A 19,797-nucleotide genomic window follows, 5' to 3' on the forward strand; every position below is an offset into this window, starting at 1 on the left:
AAACTTGATCGCTGAATACGAGAAAAGTCAATAGAATGTCATGGAAATTGTATCTCAGTGACAGATGTGTGTGATATTAATACATATGGATGAAATTTGTCCTAGATCCAGCCTATCAGTTGGGCTTAGACCTTTAGCAAACTCTATGGAGTTCAATCAAGTAGGCTCAAAAGTCTTATCCGCATCAGCCTTTCTGAAAGCCTAAAGGAGCCAGGTTCTACAAAAGGGCAGCAGAGTTTGAGTGACCCTGTCAGAGTCATATAACCTCTCAGCACCAGTTGAGGAATTAGGGACAGAGGAGACAGACAGGTTTTAATTATATCGTCTGTAGATCACTTTAAACTGCTTTAACTAGAGAGCATGCTCAGCCAAGGTCAAAGGTCATGTTCCATAGGGAGCGAACTTCATATCATTCACACACACACACAAATTCTCTGTCTCTTTGTCTCTCTCTCTCTCTCTCCTCTAAAAGGCTTTGAAGACATGTAGCTCCTTTTCTATATTTTTGCCCAATCTTGCCTTTATTTGCAGAAACAAGCCCTCAAAATGGTTTTAAACCTCCATTTGGATTCTTAGACCACCACAAATGACAGCTAGAGCAGTTAAGATTAGTTTGGCCTTGAGTAACAGAAGTACTCAAAATAATGGCATAAACAAAGTGGATGTTTATACTCTCTCTCACATAAAGGAAGTCCAAAGATTGGCAGCCCAGGGCTGGTACGGAGGCTACATAAAGTCATTCAAGACACAAGGTCCTTCTCATCCACTGTTCAAAGATTACAACCTTTGTCCTTAGAGTTCAAAGTAGTTGCTAGAGCTCCAGCCATTACATCTCCATTCCTGGCAACAGAATGGAGAAAGGAAAGGAGGGCAGACCCTTTCTCTTTTGAGGAAACTTCATAAAAGTCCCCACACAACACTTTCACATACATCTCATTGGCCAGAACTTAGAACATGGTCCCACCAGCCTGCAAGTTCTGGGAATTAGTCTTTTAACTAGGCAGGTCATTGCTAACCAGCTAGAAAATGGGGATTTCATTAATTTGAAAGAAAGGAGGAGTTATTTGCAGATAGCTAGCCATGCCTGCCAGAGCAGCTAACATTTATTGCATGCTTATTATGCAAGTGCTGGGTATTGTACTGAGCACGTTACTTGCATTATCTCATGTAATCCTTGCAACACTTCTGCGAGGCAGTTACTCTCATTATCATCATTCGACCGATGAGGAAAGCAGGGCTCAGAGGGGCTTGCCCCGAGTTGCACAGGAAGTAGTAGAGTGGGATCTCGAGTCTAGCTTGGCTCCAGAGCCTGTGCCCTTTACTGTCACTTTATCTCTTTGCCATCATTTTGGCAAGCCGTTTTCTAAATAAGATCTCTAAATGTTAATGCCTCCCCCGCAACACAGAGAACTTAAGCAATTGATCATCTGCTCATTTGTATTTTTTAGAATCAACGGCATTAATGTTGCTTTAACAAAATGTAGATGAAAAGTGGAACATGTGGTTCAGTGGCAACCCCTACCTCTTAGACATGTTTATTTAAATGATCTAACAGATGGAACTCACTGGGCTAAAAAGTGAAAGGGCCAACCAAGATCCTCAGACTCCCCTTCTCAGTCTGATTTGCTAATTAACTTCTTTTAGAGTTGAACATTTGAAAGCAAGCTCAAGGATAGAGTTAGCAAGTTTGGGATTGCGGTTAAGAAACCAGGGAGAGCGTTCTGCTATAAAGGAACAGAAATGACTGGGCTGGCAGTCAGCAAACTTGTGTTTGAATCCCAGCTCCAGTAACTGCTAGTTGAGTGGTGCAGAAAAATCATTTAGCCTCTCCGGGCATCTGTATTAGTCAGGGTTGTCCTGAGAAACAGAACCAGTAGGAGGGGTGCGGTGTGTGTACAAAGTGATTTACTGTAAGGAGTTGGCTCACAACGTCGCGGAGGTTGGGAAGTCCCAAGGTCTGCAGTCAGCAGGCTGGAGATCCAGGAGAGATGATGGTATAGTTACAGTGTGAGTCCCAGGCCTGAGAACCAGGAGAGCCGATGGTACAGGATCCAGTCCGACTTCAAGTCTGAAGGCATCACACGGAGAGAGCGGATCGTCTCTTACTCAGCCTTTTTGTTCTGAGCAGGCCTTTTTGACGGATGGGACGGGGCCCACCCACACTGGGGAGGGCAATCTGCCTTACTCAGTCTGCAGATTCAAATATTCACCTCATCCAGAAACACGCTCACAGACACACTGAATGACGTTTGGCCAAACATCCCCCGTGGCTTAGTCAAGTCGACGCATGAAATTAACCATCGTGGCATCTGACAAGGCATCAGAGCGTAGCGGGGAAGGGTCAATGCTTAAATCACGGCTCTGCCACTTTCCGGCTGTATGGGGCTCTGTGCCTCAGTCTTCTCATCTGTAAAATGGGGATCATAATGATATCTAACTCACAGAGTAAATGCTATGAAGACTAATTTATTCATTCAACTAACATTTTTGAATGCTTACTCTGCTAGGCACTGTTAGATGTGCTGGGGATGTAGCTGTGAGTAAAAACAGACCAAGTCCTTCCTCTCAAGGCATTATCTTCTAGTGAGGAGAGAGAGAGAGACACAGTAAACAAATAAATGTATAATATGGTGGGTGTAAGTGCTAAGAGGAAAGAAAAATAAAGCTGAGTTAATACAGGTAAAGCATTGAGAACAGTGCCTGGCACATAATAAATGCTAATAAATGCTAGTAGTTAGTGTTATCCTCCTCATCATCATCATCCTCTTCATCATCAGTGGATGGGGATGGTCACAGCCCTTAGCCTCTCTCACAAAGTAAATGTGAGATCAGGGATAATTTTAACAGTAATTACAGATGGTTTTTACATATATATGGTTTCACGCTACAATGAATATATGTTACATTTGTACCAAAAAGACAAAAGAAGGTAACTTCCCTAAGAAAAGCAAATCAATAGTAAATATGAACAGGGCTGTGATAAGGGAAGTGGAAAATTTAAAGGCAAAATTAGAGAAAAATGGTGACACAAAGGTTACAGGGAACATTCCAGACAAAATCTACCTTCCTCAGCCCGGTAAAGGGCTCATGATAAAACAGTGGTTTTAAGTGTTCAGCCTGCCCCAATACCAAAATCTCAAAAGGTTATGCTGTATTTTAGTAGAGAAATAATTATTTGCCATCCATTAAGATTTTTTTACTTTGTCGAGGCTTTCTAGCATTTTACTCAGCATTTTACAAAACAAGGGCTTTACCGCCTTCAATAAACCAAGTCTAATAGAGATTAACACAGACGTCATGATAAATCCACGTGAAATTGATCGCTAATTACGTGTAATTGATTATCACGCTCTGTATACATCAGCGGCACACATAGCCAGCCAGACTCAAGAGGTCATCCATCCCCAAGTTCCATTAAGTCAAGAGCGGAAAAAACTGAGAAAATGAAGATTTATCCAACCCTTACCACGAGGCAAGCACATCATCCCATTCATTTCTCACGGCAGAGCTATGAGGCAGGTGTTTCCAATCTCAGATTTACATATGGGAACTGGGGCTTGGACTAGTTAGCGCTTGATCACACAGACAGTAAGTGACTGATCCCAAATTGAAGCCTAGTTGTGTTCCCATGGCCGATCATTTCCCACTGGACAGCGGCCTTCGGGAAGGTGGCGCAGGGCAGGCGGCAGGAGGGAGGGTGGACTTGAGCTAAAGAATAAATAAAACTTTCACAGCCCATTCTCTGATTGACGCCTGTGAAGACTTGACTGAGCTTTCCAGACTGTTGTACAAGTTACAAAATGGGCAAACCCAGATGGCTTTGTGCATTCAGCGTTAATATCAGGATATGTTCATTTTGAGTGCCTCCTTAAAACAATCTTTCATTTAGCTTCAGTGTTCTCTGCGCCAGCACCTCCTGTTAGGTGCACAGTGATTACTGCTAAGCACACATGTCTTGCTCCATTCTCTTTTGTTTCTTCCGAGTGCTAACTCCGATTTGCCTAACAAATCGGTGGAGGGTGGAAGCTGTCCTGGTGTAAGCCCAGAAGCTGCTGAGCAACTCTGTACAGGAGCTATCTGGAAAAACAGAATTGCCAAATGAGCACAGAATCTACCCTGGCCTTTCCATATCTTTGAAGCACTTATCTCTTTAAAATGTTAAAATAAAAAAAAAGAGCTAATTATTTTTTAGAGGGAATGAGAAGGAAGACACTGTTTATTATTTCAAGCCCTTCCTTGAAAACTCAGTCTCCGAGGACTGCGAAGGAAAGCTTTGTTGGCTGGCTTTGTGAGCCTCCCCCAAACCAGGAGCTAATAAAGAAGAAACATGCCCAAGGCAAGGTTGAAAAGTCATTCCAAAAGAGCCCAAGATACTTGCCACCTCATAGCAAAAGATTTTTCTCTGAGTCTCAAAGAGGTTTTGATTTGGAGGAGAAGGGAGGTTGAAGTGTTTTTGCCCAGGGGCATTTTAAGCATTTGAAATATATATATTTCTGTAGTGAAAATGAGAGTTCATTCCTTTGAGATGGTCTACAAAGAGGTCTGGGTTTCAAAACAAAACACTGAACAAAGGGAAATAAAGAGTAAAGAAGATGCAAAAAGCTTCCAAATTTAAAATCTTTTTGGAATGCCACATTCTCTGTGATGCCACCTGGAAAACTTTTTTTTTTTTAAAAAGCAGTCTATTTGGAGACCTTGGGCTGACCAAGTGTTTCCGTGCATCCTTCCCCTGGCTTTGCTTGCTAGACACGTGGGTGGAAAGAAAGAGGTTCTAGGATCGCATGACTCTGCCAACAACTCCTGAATTCTAATCTTGGCTTTGACACGGAATGACTTTGAGGACTAGGCTGGCTAATTGAACCTGGCTTCGTTTTCCTTCCAAAATGATTGGGATTAATCAAATTACCATTTCAAGGATCTCTGAGGATAGCTGTTTGATAAGAACTTTATATGGAGATATCTTTTAGGACATCCTGCTGAGTAATGATGCCAACTGCTCCCAAGCTCCTGCTTACAGTTTCATTTTCTTTCTGAGATTTGAAAATTAGTTATGATTGGTACTTATGTACCACAAATAAGACTGTCTTTTAAAAGAAGTGAGCAATATAAACTAAATATATATATATATGTATTTGGTTTAGAAATGAAAAAAGTGTCAGAAAGTATAGTTTAGTAAAAACAAAAAAATTTCTACAGAATGATTCATACCAAAAATCCTTCTCAACAAAGTATTTTATCCAAACTATTACATTATGAAATACAGTATTACAACTTTTAAGTGATTTGAATGCTTTAAATGACAGATATCTTAAGCAGAATGGTTTATTAGGTAATTAAGGTGTTTGGCTTTGTTTACCATTATTCAACAAACCAATGTATGTACCATATTGTAGCATTCAATGTATCTGGTACTTGTCAAAACGTAGAATAAGTTATGGGCATTTTCCTTAGACTTACTGTCTCAAATTTGATCGGAAATGTCAGTAGAAATGTAAAACATCACGTGAAGAAAATTCGGTTGTATCAGGTTATCCAATTCAGCATATCTTGACTCGCGTGATGGTCTGAATTTAATCCTATCATAGTCTGATAGGATTTTAGCACTGAATGGACCTTTAGAAATGCTCAAATTAGCCTCCTCATTTTGGGAAGAGTATCACAAAGACCCAGAGAGAGTAAGAGATTCACTGAAGCCCCAGACCTAATTCATGGCCAGGTTGGAACTGAAACCCAGGTTTTATTTTAATTCAAATTATTAATAGCAAGCAGGCTCCTAGGAAGCATGTGCCGCTGTGCTAGGAGCTTCAGGTAAGACAGTGCCAGGTCAGGAGGCTTTCAGTCTAGCGCCTTGCCCAGGGTCACACAGCTAGGAAGTCTCAGACCAGCCAGAGACTATGCTCTTTGGCCACACACTGTCCTCCCTTCTTACTGGTGATTATAACAGAAGGCAGATCGGTATGTACGGACCGATAGTTTCAGGCAAGGGCGCCATGGAGATTCACAGAAAGAGAGGTCCACACTGAGGATTGAGAAAAATTACCATGGGGAAAGGGTCTGAAAATGGACTACAAAGGATGGTCGGGATTTCAGTAAGAAGAGAGATAAATGGGAGGTGAAGGAGGAAAAAGAAGCAGTGTGAGCATGAAGTTGGAAAAAGCACAGGGTACCTTCATAGAATTTCCCTCTGGAGCCATATCTAGGGAGAAAGGAAAAATCAGGAGTTGAATGATTTCAGGACAACTACTAAAATGAGATTTCAAAGAACATAGCACCAAAAGAATGGCTAGACACCTAGTCAAAAGCAGCTTGAAAACTCAAAAAGCTCTCTTGCACAGATTAACAAAGACTTCTCACCTTTCTTCTTTTCTTTTTCTTTTTTTTTTTTTTTTATTTTTATTTTAAGTGAATGGAATGAGAAGTATTGAATTCGAGGCAGGAGTATATGTGTCAAATTCCAATCTACTTTTTACTGAAAGAAGAAAATTCCACAGCATCCTTTCCATTTTAGTTGATGCTGCAGTTCTAAGGGTGTGGGGCTTTTATGATTTTAAGGTTCCAAGTGTCTTATGTCCTCAATTTAAATATTTCATATACTAAACCTTGTAACGTAGCAATCTAATATACACGTGCAATGTTGAAGGCATGTGAAACATTCCCCTGAAAAGAATTAAATATTTAAAGTTGCAGGTGACTCTGAAATTCTAGTAAATTCAGTGGCCTTTCATTATGCATGTGCTTTTCCCCTCACATTGCCAACTACTTGAAACTTGTCCTTTGCCACCCAAGGCCTAGCTTCTGCTACCACTGTGTTTGGTGTTTTCTATGTGCAAACTCTTGGGTATTTTTTTTCAGTAGATTAAACTTGTATTTCAGTGCCTCTGAAGAACTTTGTATGATAACTCCTTTTGAAATAAGAACTTTCCACATGATCTTCTCTATCACTGACTTTCTCTGTTGTATCTTGGTCATGATTAAGTCTCTTTGCAGCTCAGTTTCTTTGAAGCAGAAAACAAAGACTGTCGCTCTGCTCCCTAGCCCTTCAGGTGTGTGAGAATAATAAACAAATGAGCACTGGCTGAGCTAGGGCTATGGTGGATTTAAAAGATATTGTCAGCCAGGTGTGGTGGCTCACGCTTGTAATCCTAGCACTCCGGGAGGCCAAGGCAGGTGGATCGCTCAAGGTCAGGAGTTGGAAGCCAGCCTGAGCAAGAGCAAGACCCCGTCTCTATTAAAAAAAATAGAAAGAAAATAATTCACCAACTAAAATTATATAGAAAAAATTAGCTGGGCATGGTGGCACATGCCTGTAAGTCCCAGCTACTCGGGAGGCTGAGGCAGAAGGATCGCTTGAGCCCAGGAGTTTGAGGTTGCTGTGAGCTAGGTTGATGCCACGGCACTCACTCTAGCCTGGGCAACAGAGTGAGACTCTGTCTCAAAAAAAATAAAATAAATAAATAAATAAAAGGTACTGTCTTAGTCTGTTCAGGCTGCTATAACAAAATACGTTACACTGAGTGTCTTATAAACAACAGAAATTTGTTCTAGTAGATGGAATGTCCAAGATCAAGGCACCAACAGATTCAGTATCTGGTGAGGACCCACTTTCTGGCTGCTAGACAGCACCTTCTTGCTGTGTCTTCACATGGTGGAAGAGCCAAGAGGTCTCTTTCAGGCCTCTTATAAACAGGCACTGGTCCCATTCATGAGACCTCTGCCCCTATGACCCCATTAGGTCCCCCCAATACTGTCACCTTGGGAGTTACGATTCCAACATGAATTTTAGGAGAACACAAGCATTCATACCATAGCCAATATGAGAGAAGGATAGAGTATTTTATTAATTGTAATAGCATTCATGAAGCATTCACTGTGTGCCAGTTACCACTGCAAGTGCTTGACATGTATGAATTCATATTTTTCTGCACAACCACCTCATAAGTACTATTCTTAGCCCCAATTTAGAGGTGAGAAAATCAAGGAACATGGCAGAAGGCAAAACTATTAATAGTATCTGAACCCAGGCAGTCTGACTGTTGAGTTTAACCACTAGAACTGTTCAGAAATGGAATGGGCTATCTTTTAAAAGCATGTTCTTCTCTGGAGGGTGGCTCCCCAGCAAGTATGTGAAGAAGGGTTGCAACTTGTAAGGTTCTGTGATTTATAGAATTCAATTATTCAGCCTTTGGCCCAAATCTATGAATTTGTGCCTTATCTCTCTAAGTTGAATAAATAGAAAGTACTAAAACAATGTTGTCTGCACTCAAAAATTGTTAGAGGATCATTTCTATTGCATCCAAATCAGACACACTGAATGACTGGGGAGAGGGCCTTTCGACAAATACGTAAGTCCTGAAACTACATGGATGGCCAACACACTCTCCAGTCATCCGGGGAATAGACTAGTGAGATATGTCCTATGTGCGATGCTGCTGCCAGGTTAGCTAGAATTCTTCATAGCTCTGTGCAAACACACAGCCACTCTGGGAGCTTCCTGAAGAAGCTGACATCTGAATTTCATGATGAAGGACAGGTGGGAAGGGCATTCCAAAAAGAGGAGAGTATGTGAGGAAAAGCAGATATGTGTGAAACCACATTGCCTGTGCAGGGAACCCTATGCACTTTGACATTACTAGAGCATTAGCAAATCATTGATGTATTAATAAAAATAAACATAGTATTGAGCTGGGCTTTCTTAAAATCCCTTGCCCTTACCACTCTGTCTTTACCCTATGACAATGAGTACTTGAGAAACAAGAAGAGGAAATAATCTTTTGCGAAATTAGAATTTATTGGATTAAATGAAATTTATTTCATGTTAAAAATCTCTGAGAATTGTGACTTGGGCAGATATTGTAGTATTACACCAAACTGTTCAGTATGTTTATGAAAAATTATCTAACGAACTAGACTAAACCAATACAGAATAAAAAATAATTGGATTTCTAGTAAAAGAACATTAATGAAGTCAAATAAGACAAGGCCTGTTTGTGGTACATAGTAGGAGGCTTGAGAAATTTTTGTTGAACATGAATGCCCCTCAAGAGTTCTTTAGAGATAAACAAAACTGATACTCCTGTCTATGACTCAGAGATTTACATTGGAAACTGCCTCTAATAACTGCTGGAAATAGAGCAATCACAGATTAAGAATAATAAATAGAGTTTATTCTTATTACAAATAGAAACATTTTCTTTTTAATAAGGCATAAAATGATTTGTCCTCTTTAAGATAAATTAGTTGTTTTTCATTAAATGATTTTATTAAAGTAGCAAAATCTTATGAAACTAGTAATTTATATTAACATTTAAAAATTATTGTTAAATTTAGCATTTTGAAAAAGATGACTAATGCCCTGCTTTAACTTAAATGTAACAGTCAAAAATAGAAGCATGTAGCCCATCTGTAAGTATGTCAGCCCCACACCTACCAAATAGTTCTTGGGTTTTCCTTCTTAATTAGCACTTGATGATTGATCAATAATCAGTTTGAGAGCTAATTAAAGTCACTAGAATGATAGATATCCCTGGATAAGTTTCATCAATATAACAGCATGCAAGACGTACTACAGGGGCATTGTTTGTTTCTAAGATAATTTCTGTGCAGCAAAGCAGATGAGTTATGGCCTCAGAGCCCATGGAGAATTCTAGGAGGAATCTTATATCTCTAGCGTAGCATGGTTTACTACTCGCTGGCCAAAGTCAACAGAAACGGAGATAATTAGTATAATTTGTTGTTACACTGGCTTTTCCTTTTGGTTAAAATTTATCTGCCATCTACCCCGACACTGAAAAAAATGAACGCCATTAGCCACGGAGAAGTATATTGATTGTATGTTACCCCAAATAACAAATGCTTGCATTTATTTAGTCGGCATGAGATTAATATCTGAAAGGCCCAGGAAAGCACATGGACCAGCCACCTCCTGTGTAGGTAAGAGTTGTGTGCCTGCAAGTTAGAAAAGCCTTACCCCAGGGTCACCCTGTCACGCATGGCAGATGGAGGGGTCACACCCTTAGACATCTAGGGCAGGAAAACTCCTTCCACTAGCACTGTCTCTTGAAGATGGGGAAGAAAAGAGTCAATCTCCAACAGAAAAAAAAAAAAAAAAAAAAAACTGGAATGACAGTATGGATACTATTTCATATACTACTCCTAAATGCCATCCTACTGCTATTCCCTCTGGGCTTCGTCAAATACTCTCCTTTTAGAGGATACATTAAAATTTTCTTAGAAAGAAGCCTTCTGCATCCAGAAGTTATGCGATTAGTTTTTCCTTCTAGGATCATGCCTCTACTTTGTCTTTTTATCCCACACTTTTCAAAGTGCCTGAGGTGTACAGTCTGATTCCATGCTCTCCCTAATTTTGGTCCTGTAGCGAGACCTCATGTTGTCATCTCCAATGACAACAGGCTCACATGGAGGGTCAGAAAGGCTGACGTTAACAGAGCTATTTTGCAGCAAAGCCAGGACCAAGATCCAGGTTTGTTGTTTCACAGACCTTTCCATTAAAAATGCCACTGTGTGTATTTACTCCTGAAACAAAATCTTTAACACCCCACTGAACAGAATATAATTATTTTTGTGATTTTTATTAGCCTGTTTCCTCCCTTGGCACATGTGTTCTCTGTTTTTCCCTTTGTTTTGTCTGTTCTCTGCATCTCCTTTACCCTGTCATTTGGTTAGTTGGCAGGCCCTAGCCAGCACAGTCCAGAGTCCCAGACAGTGCCTTTTGTTCAAAGCATTTGTTTGGATTATAAATATAATTTGATGATAAATTCAGACTGTTCTGCTGCCTTCATTTCAATGGATTCACAATGTACCTTGAGTCTTCTTTGATAAACTGGCTATAAAGACCTTATCTCATGCTATTTAATTGTTCAGCTTGGTCTATCTGCTCATTCTAAAGTATTTTAGTATATGCTAAAATTCTTAACATATACATAAATGGAAATATTGATGATTTTCCTCCCCTTATCTCTGCTAGAAATGATGATCCTTCCAATCCTAGATAATTACCTATTATTAAAATGAATTATCTTACGATATTTTTTTCAAATATCAGTAGCTGACATTTACTGTGCCCTTATTATACGTCAGCCTCTTTCTTCTGTGCTCTTTATATGTGTTAACGAATTTAATCCTCCCAGCTACCCTATGCAATGAGTAATGTTGTAATTCTGATTTTATAGTAAGGAAATTGAGACACAGAAATAAATACTAACTTACTTGCCCAAGATCACATAGCAAGTATGTGCAGAGATAGGATTTGAACCCAGGCAATCTGTCTTATGAGTCTGAACTCTTAACCACCAGTATAAGGCTTCTCAAAGTGAGTTCTCCTATGAATGTTACTTTGTAAATATAATTAAATTTTGTAAACTGTGCTTTCACTGGCTTAAAAAGAGCCATAGAGGCCTAGGAAGAGGAGGGGGATTTGTGAAAGTTCATCATTGTGACAGTCCTACTAACCACTTACAACCTCAGGGATCAGCAACTTTTTCAGCCCTGATGTCATAAATGAGAATAAAAATAGTTTCTGGGCCAGGTGTGGTGGCTTATGCCTGTAATCCTAGCAATCTGGGAGACCGAGGCAGAAGGATCACTCAAGGACAGGAGTTCAAGACCAGCCTGAGCAAGAGTGAGACCCTCATCTCTACTAAAAATAGAAAGAAATTAATTGGACAACTAAAAATATATAGAAAAAATTAGGCATGGTGGCACATGCCTATAGTCCTAGCTAGAGGCTGAGGCAGAAGGATTGCTTAAGGCCAGGAATTTGAGGTTGCTGTGAGCTGGGCTGACGCCATGGCACTCTAGCTTGGGCAACAGCGAGACTCTGTCTCAAAAAACAAACAAACAAAAAAATAGTTTCTGGTGTCACAGGCCTTACGTGGGAAGTGGGAGATGGGGGATGGGAACTGAGAGACAGAGATCCATCGTAGTTATTGGCTGAGTAGCCTTAATGTTAAGGGTTGGCTTCTCCTGCCTTTACATTCTTTATACAAGTAGTATATTTCCCACTCCTTTTCTCCCTAAATAGGCTATCAGACTTAAATATAAGCTGATTAAAAAGAAGCCTGGGCCCAGCCTAGTGGCACACACCTATAGTCCCCAGCTACTGGGGGAGGCTGAGACAGGAGGATCACTTGAGCCTAGGAGTCCAGCCTGGGCAACATAGCCAGACCCCTATCTCCAACTGATGCATCCATGCCTGGATTTTCTTCATTTAACTCTTATTCAGCCTACCCTGAATTTTACCACTGCTCCACTCCCACTTTCGCATATAACCACCTCCTATTTGTTGTACAGTGAGAGTAGGCGTGCTTTTGTGGTTCTTCTACTGGATAAGGATTGTGTCTTTTACCTCTAGCCACAAGGCCTAGCTCAGGGCCAGGCATATGGACACTCGGTGGCTGTTCAGTGGATGAGTAAATGCAGTCAGTTGTCCCCTAAAACCTGGGCTCATGTCTGCCTACTTTTGCAGTAGCTGTCAACTGTGTTGCGAAGGGTACTAATTATAAGATGTGCGTCATAGGTAGACTAGAAGCCTTTTCAAACTGTGAATCAGGCTAATGTGTTTTATGAGCATGTGGGTGGCTGTGTAGCCATCTCCTGACCTAGGCCTTCCTCACTGGCATTTCCTATTAGTTTTTAAGAAATTTGGGCTGGCCTGGCTGTGGGTGTGAAGAAGTGGGAAAGGCCTCCATTGGTCTGCTTTTGTTGTGCCTCAGTTCTCCCAGCCGCTTTGTCTGTGGGAGACCTGCACTTGTCTGCCTAGAGCCTGGACATGAAGCCCCAAAGCCCGCACCCTTCTACATCACCCTTCTACATCACACCGTAGAAACTGTCAAGTATGAGGCCCGCCCACCCTGCTGTGTGCTTACATGCATTTTGTCATTTAACCCTCATTTTACCTTGGAGGAACTGAGGCTCGGGGAAGTTAAGGAACTTGCCCAGTTAGGAAGTGGTGGCACCAGAACTCAGATCAGGTCTGCCTGGCTTCGGAAGCTGTGTTCGTTAGCTGGGTTGGTTTAGTATACTAACGAGCAAGAAGGCTGGAGATTACAGGTGTACAGACCGTGGCAATCAGTGTTCTGAGTGCTGTCTTAGAGGGAGTTCCTGCCTGCCACCGCTGTCTGGGATAAGCCCCCAGGGACACGGCGTCGCCAAGCTGAGGCCATAACCTCAAATGAGAGACTGAGCCTGTGCCAGGTTCCTTGCAGCACAGCTCCCGGGGCTCAGCTGAGGGTGGCCCAGTGACAATGGCACTGCTTTCCCCATGAACCTGAGAGCTTCCTGGGGAACAATAGGAACGGGCTTCCAAGGCTCTGATCCTGCCCTGATGCTTTTGTTAGCCTGGCACTTGCAGAAACTCGTTTACAATGAGAGCCCTCTCATGTATTGATTGCAGAAAATAGATCTGTATCTTAGGCTGTTGACAATTAAGGAAACCCGAAGAATGTAGTTTCTCAGAAGAGCTTTTAGTGATTGATGGATTTAGTGAAGCAGCAGACTATGGAGTCAGGAAATATTGTCACTAACATATTGCTTTTCATACCCCTCCCCCGCCAAACCGCCGCATCATTTTATTTCTTCGAGGGGCCATAAATTCTAACACTAACTGTATTTCACAAATGATTTAGAACTATTGGTCATCCCATTAGTCCACTCCCAAGTACTTATTGGTGGTGCTACTTTGGATGCCAGGGATGAAGAAGAATAATGCCAGGCACACGGTGAGTGTTTAATAAATATCTGTTAAGTGGATAGACGATTGGGCAAGCTGACTAGTCAGTGGGTCCTGTCCTCCATTTGTTCCTCACCAAGTGTCTATTTTACTCACACTGTATGTAAGGCAACATCAAGGCTCTGAAGGCCAAACACGGTAGGTGCCCAGCTAACCTTACGGGACAGTCTGCAGTACTGGGTGGCAGTACACACATCTCTGTGTCACGTGGCAAGGCGTCTGAAGTGCGAAGAGTATCTGTCTTGGCGGTTGGAAGAAGAAGATCACTCTGGCTGGGGGGAAGCAGGAAACACTTAACAGTAGGTGCAACTTGAACTTGCCATGGTGGGTGAGTCAAATGTCAAAAGGCAAGGTGCTGGGGAGGGCCACTCAGGCGGCAGGAAAGTACAAGTTCTGGGGAGGGAGCCATGGTGATTGACTCAGAGTGGCACACAAAGAGCTGCCTGGACAGATGTGGAGACCAAACTGAACCCCATGGTAAGGGAGAATCATGTCAAGTTTAAGAAAAGGTCAAAGAGAATGATAACAGAGAAAAGGCCCTGTACCTGCTATGTGGATTCTTTTTCTTATTTTCTGTTCCCAATCTTCTTCCACACTAAATGAGGTCACGTCACACCCCCAGCCACCCTGCATATCTCCAGCACATTATTACTAAAATATTGCCTTGACCATATTGTCCGCACCTCTGTGGATTCACAGACTCCTGCAGAATACATTCTGCACTTCTCAGTTGGGGTTTCAAGGCTCTTCTGATCTGGCCTGGGCCAACTTGTCCAGCCATACCCTTCAGCTCGATTACCCACCCATCCACTTTCCAAGCTCTTCCCTGGACCCCCTTCTCGGCTATCTTGGTCTGCTCACGCCCACCTCACCTGTGTGCTCCCCCAACCCCCTCACTATACCTTGGCTGATACCGTCCTTCCAGCCTGGATGGATGCCCTCTCCCTTCACCTGTGCCCATCAGGATATCTAAGGCCCATTTTTTAGTCTCCAACATTTTAAACTCTTAGAAGATGGAAACTAAGTCTATATTTTTGCATCCATCAGTGCCTTACGGGTGGTAAGCACCCAGCAGATAATTGAATAAATAGGTAATTATTACTCCTCTTTATCTCCATTCCTATATATAACCAAAAGTAACTATATTTCTTAGATAAACAGGCTTTTCAATCGTGTAATACTAGACTTTCCAAAGGTTATGGCATAGCAGTCCAACAAATTTAATGTGAGACCAGACTGCCAGGGTTCCAGCCATTGCCCTGCCGGTTACCAGCTGTGTAATCTTGGGCAAGTTGCTTAACCTCTCTATGCTTCTGTTTTCTCATCTGTATAATGGGGAGAATAAATGTACCTACCTCATAAGAGTTCCTAAATAAGTTACTATTTGTAAAATGCATAGAACAATTGTCTAGCACATAGAAAACGTATAATGCTTGCTACACTAAATATATACCTATATATCTGTACATATCTGTATTAGTGGTTACTGTTTATATCGTATACATAGATATACACATATATAGTAAGTACTCAGTGAAGTTTAAGTTAAACCCTCACACACAGGAATACACAATTTGGCAACCACAACAACCTTGTAAGGTGAGCAGAGGCATTAACTAACTTTCCCACATCTAGTAATTGGTAGATCCATTTTAGGGATTCATGCTTTCTAACTTCTGAGCCAGAAGTTAAAAAACAGAAATTATAGTCTTCATCCACTGATCTTCCCAAACATATATGTAGTCTTCAGATACACAATGATTTTGTCACACTAAATATTGGAAATTTACTACAGGTATTTTAATAATTTTAATTTTTTTGTTTTTATTTTTAGAGACAGGGTCTCACTCTGTCACTCAGGCAGGCATGTAATGGCAGGATCATAGCTCATTGTAACCTTGAACTCCTGGACTCAAGTGATCCTCCTGCTTCAGCCTCCCAGGTAGCTGGGATTACAGGTGTGAGCCACCACACCAGGCAAATTATTTTGATTTAAAGAACAAGAGCAGTGTCAGATACATGATACTGGCCTGTCAGTAAGAAAAAAATATTAACAGCTTCTGTGCAGACATTATTATGTGGGATATCCCAGTCTCATAAAGAAATCATTTTCTATGTGACTATATTTTTCCTGCAGGCGAGGAAAGATGGAGCAAGGAAAATAGGTTGAGTGTGTTGAATGGAGAATTATGCACGAAGTTTTAGTAGAGAAGAAATCAAATAGGAAAACATGCTATGAGAGTACGTTTAAATGGATATATGCCTATGACATCATTTGGTATGCAAAGGCTTGTGTTTGCAATACACTGATGGAGAAGTTGTCATTTTCCTTTTGCAGTATGTACTTAAAACGCACCTTTGGAAAATAAAAGTTCTTTTACTTCTCTAACAAAAGAGAACTGTTATTTTAAACACAAAACTCATTTGACTTCTGTCAACAGCTTACATTTTAAATAATGTAGTTTGTACTTGCATTCATTATCTGCAATTAGAAGTCTCGAAAAGCTTTTAGCGTTTCTTCTCCCCAAGTTTTAAAATGCATTCATCGTAACTGTTCACATTTTAGAGAATAGTGAAAATCCTACGTCAAATTGGAAAACTGAACAAAGAAATTCATTTTCTGGAAATTACCATTGAACTAGGTAGAGAATCTTCAGGTATTGTTCTGAACCACACCCTCTTCTTGCTAGTGTGAGGCCAGACTCAAACGTTTTCCTCTTAACCCAGACTAGGTAATGAGAAAGGCCCTGCTGGCAGTCAGCTCAGTATCTTTTCTCTTCTGCTAAGGTTTAGTTTGTATAAATTATCTGTTTATACTAGTCCTCGGTATCCGGGTAAAGCAAGAATCAGGAGTTCAGGTCTTTTCTTTGTGATGTATTTAAAAGAGACATTTCTCAATTACCTGGGACTCTCTGGGATGCCTTTTATCCAAGTATGATGGGAGTCACGTGTTCTCATTTCTTCCTTCCTATTAGCAAGAAGAATACAGGCAGCTGAGCAAGTGTGTGTGTGTGTGTGTGTGTGTGTGTGTGTGTGTGTGTGTGTGTTTGGTTTTTTTTCACCCTCTCATTTTAAGATGTAACTGGAACCAGGACCCAAGTGGTATGTGGGTTTGCTTCGGGCAGGGCATATAAACAGAGCCAAGCCTAGAAATAAATGCAAGGTGTGTAGCAGATTCATTGACCTCACTGTTTGCCCAGCTGCAGGGTGACTCCCTCCTCATTCCCCAGCTGCCCAACTGCTTTCTAATGCTATTTTATTTTTCTTTCAAACTGGAGTAGCCAACCAAACTTCCCCCGGATAGGTTCCATAATTACTAAAAAACAGACAACTTTCCAGTTACACACAGCACAGAAAAAGCTGCCAGTGCTTTGTAGTTCAGCCCCTACCATGGTCAGTAATGCCTTCGACATGATTTGCTAGCTTACATTTTTAAGGAAAGACATCATCAGAATTTATGAACATGAGTAAAGGCTCTTCATTAACCCCATGTTGTACTCTTCAAAATAGTCATCTTCAGAACGTCTGTTAAGATGAACTATAAGAAAGTGCTGATTGTTCACCTTTTTAAATAACCTACAGAAACAATGATTGCATATGTTTTAACCTAAATAAATATATTTATTCCAGTGATACTTCCAGGTCTCAAACTGTTTTAAGACTCATCCCTTGAAATGAGAAAAATCAAGTTCATTACTCACATGTTGCATTAATCTCAACTTCTTAACAGCTACACTTTAGTTATGAAATTGGCTCTAAATTACTTGTGGTTATTTGCAAATGTAGCAAAATATGTCCTCTGTGGTTGAGAATGATTATGTTGGAAAACTATGATTTTCAGATAAAAATCTCTGAAATATCTGTGACTGATTCTTCTATATCTAAGAACACTGAGACTATAAACAGATTTATATTAATAAATATTATGTGACTAAATAATGAATACATGTAATCATTATTTGAGAAAATATTTGTTAAATACCTATGTTATCTAAAGTACTTTCAGAGATAACTCTCTAGATCAGTTTGTTTTAACTAGCAGAGTGTAAAATTGGCAACATAATTATTTCTAAGTCCCAAAAATGTGCAGCGTCTTAGACATTGTGATTACACTTCTGGACATTTATCCTAGGAAATATGACACAATTTTTATGCAATAACGCTTTTGTGACAACAGTGCAGCCAAAATTTTTAATATTTGAGGATTCATTATATAAGTTCATAATATACATGGAAATAATACATTATAAAATTTTTATGTTTGATATATTCCTAAATGTATTAAAATACAAATTATATAGATATATATAATTTCTAAGAAAAGAAATAGGATATACACCAAGGGTTTTCAACATAACTTTATTTATAAAGCAAATCATTGAAATATCCTAAAATTTTCAGCAACAGGGAATTAGATAAATTATGTCACAGTCATGTAGAAAAATGCCATGCAGCCCTTAAAATTATATTTTAGAAGAATATTTGATGATATAGGAAAATGTTTTGATGTATTAAGTTAAAAGGGACATTATAAATTACAAATACAGGATGATCCCAGTTTTTTGAAAGGAGAATTTATATATGGCCTTTTAAAATGAAGAAGTGTGTGTGTGTATTTTCATAAGAAAAAGACTGGAAGACTGTATACCAAAATCTCAACAATGGTTATCTTTGCTTGTTTTTTGTTTTCTTTCTTTCTTTCTTTCTTTGGTACCATATGTTTTCTTTATTGAGCATAAAATATTACTCTGTAGTCCAAAAAACATCTTTTTTTAAACTAAAACTATGTATAAACCTTAATATTTATGTTTTTTGACAGGTAGATTTTATGCGATAAAATGCCTTTAATAAGAACTGTACTAATTTGGAGTTTTGCTTGGGCTAAAATTGATTCATGAGTAAATGATTTTTTCCCTGCAAATTAATAATACAGAGGAGATTTTAGAGAAACACTTACAAGCTTAAGAGAACTTTTCAAGTACATTGAAAAGTATGCATAAGACCCAGTAAATCATTTTTTCATCAAAGCCTGTCCCCCAAGTGCTTCTTCCTGGCAGGTAAATTTGCATATTTCTGTTTGCTTTATGTAGAAGCGGTAGTCCATAATTCACCCATTTTGCTAACAATCTGCCTTTCCCCCTGCCAGTTGGAAGCTGGTGCTTTTAACATGTATGTCCTATAAGGGTTCCCATTCGCTCTCTAGGTTACAGGCAGACATCTTTTAACAATTTGGGGTCACTTTTCCACAGGTGATGAAAACATACCATATGTATCATGCAGAGAGCATCAGTGCCGAGAGCAAGCTGAAAGAGGCCGAGAAACAAGAGGAAAAGCAAATTGGGAGATCTGGTGATCCAGTCTTCCACATTAGACTGGAAGAGAGGCACCAGCGGCGAAGCTCTGTGAAGAAAATTGAAAAAATGAAAGAAAAGGTAAGTAAAAATATATTGCAGAGCCTTTCTGTTCTCATTTGAGGAGAACAATACTAAGAACCCCTGATGTAATAGCTGATATATGCACGTTGTAAATTATTGCGAAATGACATGCATTTCCTCCCATGGGAATGGAAAACGTTTAAGAAATGTAAAAATCATGTAATAACAGCTGGACATCATTCAGTGCTGAATGCCAAGTATTCAATACACAATGTGGAGAACTTGAATATTAACAAAGAGATTTCATTGCAAATGGGCCTGAAGCCCAACCCAAATACATCGTTGTTATTCCCCGTAGCTGGGTAATTTTAGTTTGTTTAAATCAGATTCAAAATGCACTTTGGGCAAAGGACTTCAATGGTCATTTGTATATGTGGAATAAATTGTTTAGATTAATAAAATATTCATGTATGTTTTTTCTGTCTTGTTTAAAAATGACTTTGCTTTCTTTCCCGATGCCTGGATCTTCTTCATTTCAGAGACAAGCAAAATATTCAGAAAATAAGCTAAAATCAATTAAGGCCCGGAATGAGTATCTTCTAACGCTTGAAGCAACTAATGCCTCAGTTTTCAAGTATTATATTCATGATCTTTCAGATTTAATTGATGTAAGTA

At 40.0% G+C, this 19,797-nt stretch overlaps 1 protein-coding gene across 2 annotated transcripts in view; it reads left to right on the forward strand.

Annotated features, from left to right (window-relative positions):
* The window catches only part of SRGAP1 (SLIT-ROBO Rho GTPase activating protein 1), a 269,594-nt gene that overhangs the window by 160,134 nt on the left and 89,663 nt on the right, over positions 1–19,797 (forward strand). For both annotated transcript variants that reach the window (XM_012782378.3, XM_012782379.3), the window contains exons 5-6: positions 18,997–19,179; positions 19,662–19,790. In XM_012782378.3, coding sequence (XP_012637832.2) covers positions 18,997–19,179; positions 19,662–19,790 — 312 coding nt within the window. The remainder of the gene's footprint in view (positions 1–18,996; positions 19,180–19,661; positions 19,791–19,797) is intronic.

This window comes from Microcebus murinus, chromosome 10, assembly GCF_040939455.1.
Source record: "Microcebus murinus isolate Inina chromosome 10, M.murinus_Inina_mat1.0, whole genome shotgun sequence".
In the NCBI taxonomy this organism is placed as follows: Eukaryota; Metazoa; Chordata; class Mammalia; order Primates; family Cheirogaleidae; genus Microcebus; species Microcebus murinus.